The sequence below is a fragment of the Sinocyclocheilus anshuiensis genome, unplaced genomic scaffold, assembly GCF_001515605.1.
Source record: "Sinocyclocheilus anshuiensis isolate Anshui unplaced genomic scaffold, SAMN03320099.WGS_v1.1 scaffold274, whole genome shotgun sequence".
NCBI classification, from domain to species: domain Eukaryota; kingdom Metazoa; phylum Chordata; class Actinopteri; order Cypriniformes; family Cyprinidae; genus Sinocyclocheilus; species Sinocyclocheilus anshuiensis.
In genome coordinates, this window is record NW_015547698.1 from 1,940,112 (window position 1) to 1,948,990 (window position 8,879).

Here is an 8,879-nt window from a genome sequence, read left to right on the forward strand (position 1 = left end):
ATAGAAACTTAATAGTAATAATAATAATAAATATGGTGTAATACAAAAATTGATTTAGGAAATTTTGTGTACATTTAATTTGTCATCATTAATATAATTTTATAAATTAACATTGTAAATAATTATATTAATGTTGATATTTTAAAAATAAAAAACATTATATATTATATACATTTTAAACATATTTTAATGTTTTTTTTAAAAGTCTCTTCTGCTCAACAAGGCTGCATTTATTTGATCAAAAATACAGAAAACAAACAGTAATACTGTGAAATATTATTACAATTTAAAATAATGTTTTTCTATTTTAATAAAATATAATTTATTCCTGTGATCAAAGCTGAATTTTCAGCATACCCGTGGCCTATTCAGTTCACAGGCAGAAATACAAAGGCATGGTTTCTCGAAACTTTAATGAAGACAAAGTCCAGCACGCAATGGAGGCCGTGGCTCTAGAGTGACCTGTGCTCACACACTTTAGACTCTGCAACCATTTATGAGATAATAAGAGAAACTCCAGAGCGACTGTGTGCCATTTATTCAAGTTTATAGAGAATGTAGACTTATTTAATGTGCGAGGGAGGCGTTTAGTGACTTTAATGCTTTATTGATGCTGAATTCTTTGTACGGTGCTCAAACATTACTTTTTATTGAGCCTTGTTGAAACAAATTGTCCAAAAATTATTGTTCAAGGAGTGTGCAGAGACACGTTTGCTTAATTTTGCTTCACCCTTTTCCTACCTTTTGTAAAATATTATGCAACCTAGCAAGTTTACGTGTTACTTACATTTAAATTTGTTCACTGCTAAAGTTAAAAACTGCATTAGTGTATATATATATATACATACATACATACACACACACACACACACACACACATATATATATATATATATGTGTGTGTGTGTAGTGTATATGTTTGTGTTTATGTGCATATATTTAATATTTTTACACACACACACATATCTCTGTTGTCCTGTTGCAGAGACAGATCTGTGTGATAATGCCATTGTGTGGACGAATCTAATGACGCCTGTTGGTGTCATTAAAAGCAGCACGCGGGTCATTAGGAGTGTGTTCAGTTGGTTCCCATGCTCTGAAGCAAAGCCGGACAGCAGGGCTGTGCTTTCACACACACATCATGGCACACGCCTGGTGACTGAGGCACAAAAAAAGTGTGTGACATCGCCGTGCCCTGGCGCCCCTCTGCATCCCCTATGTCTTTTCTCATCCCTCCCCTCCCACCCTCATTCTTCCTTTCTTTCTTTTGGGAATCTCTCTATCCATCCGTCCCTCCCCAGCTTAGAGTCCTGTGTTCCAGCGAGACCCTTCCTCTTCTAATCATTTTCACCCATCAGATGATCCGGCCCCTTATTTCACACTGAGACTATTAAGATAGAGTCCTCCCCCACTACACACACTACCGCAGGTCCTGAGGGAAAGCATTGGAAGCATTGTGTGTGTAGAGACACATCTGCGTCAACACACATGTACACATTCAGACACAGTGACTCTCATATGCCCAGGTCATATTTCACCCCAAAATCTAAAGAAATTTTGATTATATATTTTATGTAATTTGTTTTACATCATATTTTTAATACACAGAGAATGCTGTTTTAGGACCATTATGATTTTTTTTTGCATTGCATTGCATTGCATTATCTTCAAGACAATTAGACAATTCTCATTTACATAACTGAAATAAGTAAATAAATAAAATAATTATCATTGCCATAATGCAACAAAAATATCATTACCATAATGCAATAAGTAAATAAATAAAATAATTATCATTACCATTACCATAATGCAATAAGTAAATAAATAAAATAATTATCATTACCATTACCATAATGCAATAAGTAAATAAATAAAATAATTATCATTACCATTACCATAATGCAATAAGTAAATAAATAAGTAAAATATTTCTTATTACCATAATGTTAAAATAAAATATTTCTCATCACCATAATGCAATAAGTAAATAATTCTCATTATCATAACACAAATCCATTTACATCAGCACATGTTGAGGCCTTCTGGTGGCTGCATGAGCGCACGGGTGGACAGATGGCACCAGCTCATAGCTGCAGATTCACTGAGGAGGAGCTACACGAGCCTGATAAATGGAGAAGAAAAGACGGGCATCAGCTTGCTATTTTTCATCATAATCACGCAAAGTGCTGTGATCGTGAAGTAGATATGAAATCAAAACAGTGTTGTATAATAGGAAAATTCATATCAAATCACTAGTTTTGATAGCGCCATGTAACCATGTTGACACTTTTGAGAGAATTAATGTGCGCATGTCTTTTACCTATTTATTCAGTAGAGTTTAGACCAAAGCCAAGTCTTGGTTGCCCATAGTCACGCACATCCTTGACCTTTCACATCGTTTATCACTTGACCTCATATATTATTCAGGAGATATTTGTGCTTTTGGTGCATCCATCCACCCATCCATCTATGTGGTACTTTTTGGTGTGTTTTAGTGTTTTACTTTTATAAAGCGAAAAGGATTATTTTAGAGGACATTTCTGTGGTTTTCTCCGACTTTTCAGGTCTTTCCTCCAGCTCTGCGACTCGCGGGTCAGTGAAACGCAACGCTGCGCGCATGTGTCGTGCATTAATCCTCTTACTGCAGCAGATGCTCGTCTGTCAATCAACCTGCCGCGTGTGCTCGCGCTCGAACTTGACTTGAGAGCGCGAGAGAGAGAACGAACGCAGCAGGTGCGCAAGGGATTCCGCGCCGTCATTTAGCGATGCAGGAATGGTAAATAAAGCAATTTATTGAACTAATCATGTCTTGACAGCAGCCACGGGCTTGTTTTGAACCACTAAAGTTGCATTTGTTTACTGGAAAACGCAATGCCGTCGCAGGACGAGGCTGAGACGGTAAATGAAGACGACTGTCCGCCTCCGGTTCCGCCGCGAGCGAATCTTCAGCTAAAATCACCTGAGCGCCGGGTCAGGTGTGTGCTGGTCGGGGATGCAGCGGTGGGTAAAACGAGCCTGGTCATCAGCTACACCACTAACGGATATCAGGCGGAATACATTCCCACCGCCTTTGACAACTTCACAGGTAAACTCAAGTATCCATACTGCTTCTAGAAGTACGCACTGAAGTACGCACCTGGTCCCCGTTATATATGTTAACATGTAAAATAAGACCTCTTATGGACTTTTTGACATCTTATACGTGATAAGTTCCTCGGAAATAGTTCATTAATACATTTATCTCAGCTTTCTGTTTGATTTATATTAATACGAATAGATTCATATTTGAGTGTTTCTCTATCTCAGCTAGGGTTGTGGTGGATGGAAGACCAGTTCAACTTCAACTGTGTGACATGGCAGGACAGGTGATCTATCTATCTATCTATCTATCTATCTATCTATCTATCTATCTATCTATCTATCTATCTATCTATCTATCTATCTATCTATCTATCTATCACCAGTTTGTCCTGATGGATAGATGAACTCTTTTTCTCTCTGTGCTTTGAATGGCAGAGATGGGGGGCAGCGGATCAGCCTCTATATGTAAGCAACAGGATATGACGGAAGAGCGCCACCTAGCGTTAGAATGAGATCCTTGTATTCTCTTAGCACAGAGTCCTGTAGATTTTTGGGTGACTGTCACATAGATTGACTCTGTGATGTTCAGTAATAGAACTTACTCATCAGACTGATGAAGTGTCACTGCTATAATTCATCATTTGTCATACTTGCTTGCATATCTTGTGTTATAAATAGAAAAGCACATGCAACTTGCGAGGTTGAAGAAAATTATGCAAGTTGTTGCTGCTCTTCTAATGTATGGTATATATTGCTAAATATAGATTGCAATATTTGAATTATTAAGTAAAATGCAGCAGCTGCCTCACTTTTCTTCCTGTTTTCAGGACGAGTTTGAGCGCCTCCGTCCACTCTGTTACCGTGACGCTGACGTCTTCCTGCTCTGCTACAGTGTGGTCCTTCCATCCTCTTTCAGGAGCGTGATGGACCGCTGGGCCCCTGAGGTTCATCGGCTCTGTCCGGGAGTTCCCATCATCCTCGTGGGCACCCAGTGTGACTTGCGGGAGGATGTCCAGGTGCTGATCAGACTCGCAGATGGCCAGGAGAAACCGGTGAGCAGAGACGAGGCTTGCCTGTGCGCCCGGAGCATCGGCGCCGTGACGTTTGCTGAATGCTCAGCACTGACGCAGAAGAACCTGAAGGAAGTGTTCGACGGTGCCATCTTGGCCAGCATGCGGCACGCGGAGGAGGCGGCGTGGCCGACAATGCACACGCTAAGAGAAAAAACTCCAGATAAAATCAAACAGCTCTCGGAAACATGGTGGAGGAAACTGAGCTGCGTCCAGAGCTTTGACCTTCAGTGACAGAGAATCCAGTTATGCCACACTGGTGGGTTTGAGTTGCCTTTCTCACTACAGTAAGACACTCACAATATAAACAAACCTCCAGATAAAATGGGATTCACAGACAGATTTTTTAATGTGATGCATTTCCAAATTGAACAGTATAACGAGCAGCAATGTAGAACAGGATGTGGATTTACTGCGAAAAGTGTCCGTTATTGCAATTTTATATAAAGTTTACAATAATTGTCTTTGGAATAATGTAGAGTGAATCATGCACAATAATGAAAACGTGCATTAAGAAAATAAATAGGGTCAGTTTTGATTCATGTTGACTAGACATTTTAGATATCATCATGTGACACTGAAGACTGGAATAATAGCTGCTAAAAAATTCAGATTTGCATCACAGAAAAAATTACATTTTAAAATATATTCAAGTAGAAAACAGTTATTTTGAATTGTAAATATATTTTTAAAATTATATATGTATTTTTTTTTTTCTGTCTTAATCGGGACTGAGCTTGAGGACCTCATTTAGCGTCACCTGTTATGTGTTGTGTATACCTGTGACCCAGAAGTGTTTTTGTGTGTCATTTGGCCCGGTACCCTGCATTCATAGCAGTGGATTAGCTGATCCTGTGAACAGACTGAAGATCAAGACTGAAGGAGAGGGATTTGATGTCTGAGTTACACCTGCTGTACTCCTGTATAGTATGATGTTTTGTTTACAACTTCATTTCAACTGTTTACTTCATTTTATGAAGTAAAGTGTTACCATGTTTTCATCTCGTACATTTAAATTAGTTTAGAAGTAGATTTGCATCAGCGAAAATTTACTTTGCCTGCGAGTCTTGTTCTGACGGCTCTGTCAAAGGTCCGTATGGCCCAAAAGCCTTTAATCAGCTCTGATTCATTTACCTCATTGTGGTACACTTTTCCCTCGGCAATCTGGGACTCTCATAGCAGACGTAATTACCGCCATCACAGAATGACAATTACCTGCACAATGACACTTACTGCAGGCTTCAGGTTCTGAGTGGATCTGAATGATGACAACTGAAATAACACGAAACCCTTTAATAGCAGCATTTACAGCCTCTGATATCTGACTCAGAGTTGCTGGCTGATGCTGCTACAATAATGAGATGCATATGTGCAAATATACTTGAACTTAATGTTTTAACCCACATAAAGTTAGTGAGGTTTAAACTCCTGAGCTTCTTCTCAGCGTGTCACTCTCTATCAAGAATATCAAGAACTGAAAAATTGATATTAATGGACCACTAAAATGAATTGCAATATATCTAATGAAGTTAAAACTGTTTTACATTTTTATGCATTTGGCGTCTTATTGCATTCAACATTTATCAGTTCATGCATTCCCTTGAATTTAAAACCATAACCTTGGCTTTGCTAGCACCATGTTTTAATATTTCAGCTACAGAAATGTATAGAGTTGCATGCAATTATTAAATATATAAGTTAAATTAGTGTTTTTTTCAGAAAGAATTTAGAAATTATCAGTTTTTATATCATGATTTATAAGGTGTCATTACCAAACTCTTCAGTATTTGAAGACTATAGCGAGGCGTGCAGATCGGCTCCTGTGCCACTGCTGATCCTGTAATGGGTCGAGACAGAAGCCACCTGTGGGAATTAGGCGGGCAGATGGCGACTGGTTTTCCCCTCACAGGATCTCTTGACCTCAACCCCCACCTGCTGCGGAAATCATGCAAGAATAACATCAGAACAACAGGACTTGAGAGCTGTTCAGTTCACCCCACTGAACCAGGGTGATTTTATCATTAGGACTCACTGAACCGTAGTCTGTATGTTTCTGATAATTCATTTAATAACTGGTATTCGTGGCTGGGGGGATGACAGTCTTAATGAGTGTGAGTTGCATATTTTTGTTTCCAGCAGCCATGATTGGAAACAATATTTTGTCACTTGTCAATAGTGTTAAATCTAAGGATTTAAAGGTGCTGTATGTAGGATTGACACCGAGTGGTTGAACTAGGTATTGCAGTCAAAATTCAAAATATTGGAGAGGGTTTTTTTCACCTGGCCCCTCCTTCTCAGACTTGACGCACACGCAGGTTGCCAGATTGAGGACACCAACAGGAACGAGCGCACTTGACGATGAATGAAATTAAATACGCTCTGTTTTCCTCCCAACTGGCAACCCGGGGTGCTGAAATACAATTGGGTAAACTGGCAGTGGGCGGGTTTCACAAACCAAAACAGAGACCGACATTCCGGCCCAGAACTCACAAATTTTCAAAGGAGAATAACTGACTGTAGCATTGTTTTTCAGATAAACAAGTATGTTAACTTAGCATGTTTCTTAAATATCTGCAAACATATTATGGTATTTTTATGCTTTAGTAGAGTCAAAAACTTACATACAGCACCTTTAATTGTCTGTCTAATAGTGCAGGAAGCAGAGTATTTTTGGAGCTTCACCTGTAGAGAACACTGTCGAGTTACATCGTGAAAATCAGGTGAAGCCAAGAGGTCAAGGTCGTCCAATCTGAAGCATCTACTGTGTGGCTGCTGCTGGGATTTATGCTTTCAGATGTTTTAAGGCACAATGAAGTTCTGAATGTCACTGAAATCAATAAAATATCAAATTAAGTGTCTGTATCGGCTTGTTTTGAAATGCTGCAGAATCCTTTCTCTTCACTAATGTAATTTTTCTTCATCACATTTGCTCCGGGTTTATTCAGCTCATGTGTTTTGGTGGTTTTTAGTGAATGTTAGTTTGCCTCAAGTTCACACGGGTGTTCCTAGCAGATGTACACAAAGTGGCACAATGCAATTTTTTTTACCATTTCAAACATAAATTTGAAATGAATTTGAACATACATTTGTAATGTATTTGTAATATTATTCTAAAATATAATCATATTAATTACATTAATTCGTATTTATATACTATTATAGCATTTATTATTTTTGTCTTTTAGTTTCATCTTTGGTTTCCATATTTTAATTTGAGTAATTTTGTTCTTTTTTTCATTTTCATTAGTTGTTTGTTTTTAATGTTTCTATATATTTATTTCAGTTTTAGTAATTTTAGTTTTATTTTAGCTTTTCTTAGTTGCCAAGGCAACATTTCTCATTTTTAAGTTTTTCTATTTCCCCCAAATATTTATATTTTATTTTAACCACAGTTTTTAATAGTTTTCGTTAATCATAAAAACACTGATCTTAATGTTGATTTTTGTAAAACTTCAAAACAAGCACATGATGACACTGGCGTATCTGCTAAAAACATCTGTTTTGGTTCTGATTATCATGTTTATCGCGCTGAAATCATGCGTTTTAAACCATATTTTCATGTTATGTCACCTTTAAGTAGCAAAAACGGTTTCCAACATTGATAATAAATCAGCATATCAGAATGATTTCTGAAGGATCATGTGACAGCTTTGAGCTTTGAACACAGAAATAAATTATATTTTAAAGTACATTAAAATAGAACACTGTTATTTTAAATTGTAATAATATTTCACAATATTACTGTTTTTTCTGTATTTTTGATCAAATAAATGCAGCCCTGATGAGCAGAAGAGACTTCTTTAAAAAGTAATAAAAATCTCTGTCAGATGTTAGATATTTAGAAGATGTTTTTGACTAAAACTGCTTTTTAAAAGATGTTCATCAGATGTTTGTACACTGATTTCCCGATGAAGCGCTCTTTAACAGACATTCTCCAGACGTATTTGTGTGCTACCTTCACAATCTGCTCTCTTATAAAGCTCCTCGTCCAGTGGTCAACAGAAGCTTCTGCGGGGTGCTGAAGATCAACGTGGACAGGTGTGGTATGGAAACAGCTGCTCGTCTAGTTAATGGTCTTCATCAGCGTCTCCCAGGATCTGCTGAGTAACGGGAAGGAGGTGTGCAAGTGTAACACGAGTGTCTAAAGTTTCATACCTCTGAGTGCTCAGAGCCTTTACCAAACGCAGCCGGCACAGATTCACCAGCTTCTGATGAGAAAACTAGCAACACATGTTAGTTTAGACACATTATACCAGTAAAACAGAACTCTTCTCTGGAGACACACTTTCTGGCACATCTCCTAGTATATATACACACACTCTTTGGTTTTCTGTCCTCGGTATCGTACAGATGTGCAGCTGTCAGTGAGATTAGACTTTTAGCAGGTGTCTATTTGCTGGTTAAACAGGTCACAATGGCACGTCAGCACTTCTGATCATGCTGTTTAACAGCCAATTGAAAACAAAGACATACATCACATCATGACATGATTCAGACCTCTGAGCCCTCTGCTGTCCATCAGCAGGTCCAGACTAAACCTCAGCTGGTCTCAGAGGTGGCCAGGTGATTTGGACCGTGCTGTGGATGCCTGACAGTTCGTGACATATGTGCAAATAAGTGGATGGCTGAAGAAACTCTTCATTAGAAAGCCTATATGTGACCCAGGACCACAAAACCAGTCATAAGGGTCAATTTTTCGAAATTGAGATTTATACATCGTCTGAA

The 8,879-nt window shown here is 38.2% G+C and overlaps 2 protein-coding genes across 7 annotated transcripts in view; one reads left to right on the forward strand and one right to left on the reverse strand.

The window, feature by feature from the left end:
* Window positions 1-2,679: 2,679 nt before the first annotated feature.
* Window positions 2,680-6,392, forward strand: LOC107703823 (rho-related GTP-binding protein RhoU). 6 transcript variants are annotated; one of them, XR_001635871.1, is made up of 6 exons: window positions 2,790-3,088; window positions 3,310-3,368; window positions 3,520-3,549; window positions 3,912-4,413; window positions 4,990-5,081; window positions 5,917-6,392. XR_001635871.1 is itself a non-coding variant. In XM_016506577.1 (5 exons), exons 1-5 carry the CDS (start codon window positions 2,777-2,779, stop codon window positions 4,386-4,388), a joined length of 771 nt encoding a protein of 256 aa, XP_016362063.1. In that variant the 5' UTR covers window positions 2,680-2,776; the 3' UTR covers window positions 4,389-4,767. The 6 variants fall into 6 exon arrangements, 5 of the variants coding, with proteins under 5 accessions (XP_016362063.1, XP_016362060.1, XP_016362061.1 ...); XM_016506577.1 differs by lacking the exons at window positions 4,990-5,081; window positions 5,917-6,392 and adding an exon at window positions 2,680-2,779 and having other exon boundaries at window positions 2,887-3,088; window positions 3,912-4,767; XM_016506574.1 differs by lacking the exon at window positions 5,917-6,392 and having other exon boundaries at window positions 4,990-5,887.
* Window positions 6,393-8,198: 1,806 nt separating this feature from the next.
* The window catches only part of LOC107703825 (centriole, cilia and spindle-associated protein-like), a 5,548-nt gene continuing 4,867 nt past the window's right edge, over window positions 8,199-8,879 (reverse strand). Inside the window, exon 4 of the mRNA XM_016506581.1 lies at window positions 8,199-8,254. Coding sequence (XP_016362067.1) covers window positions 8,222-8,254 — 33 coding nt within the window. The 3' untranslated portion in view covers window positions 8,199-8,221. The remainder of the gene's footprint in view (window positions 8,255-8,879) is intronic.

Excerpts from the sequence above, each read along its gene's own strand:
- LOC107703823 (XM_016506574.1), top strand. The coding sequence starts at position 2,875 with ATGCCGTCGCAGGACGAGGCTGAGACGGTAAATGAAGACGACTGTCCG. Across the intron at positions 3,089-3,309 it reads CGCCTTTGACAACTTCACAG|CTAGGGTTGTGGTGGATGGA; the intron begins GTAAACTCAAGT and ends TCTCTATCTCAG. Across the intron at positions 3,550-3,911 it reads CAGCGGATCAGCCTCTATAT|GACGAGTTTGAGCGCCTCCG; the intron begins GTAAGCAACAGG and ends TCCTGTTTTCAG.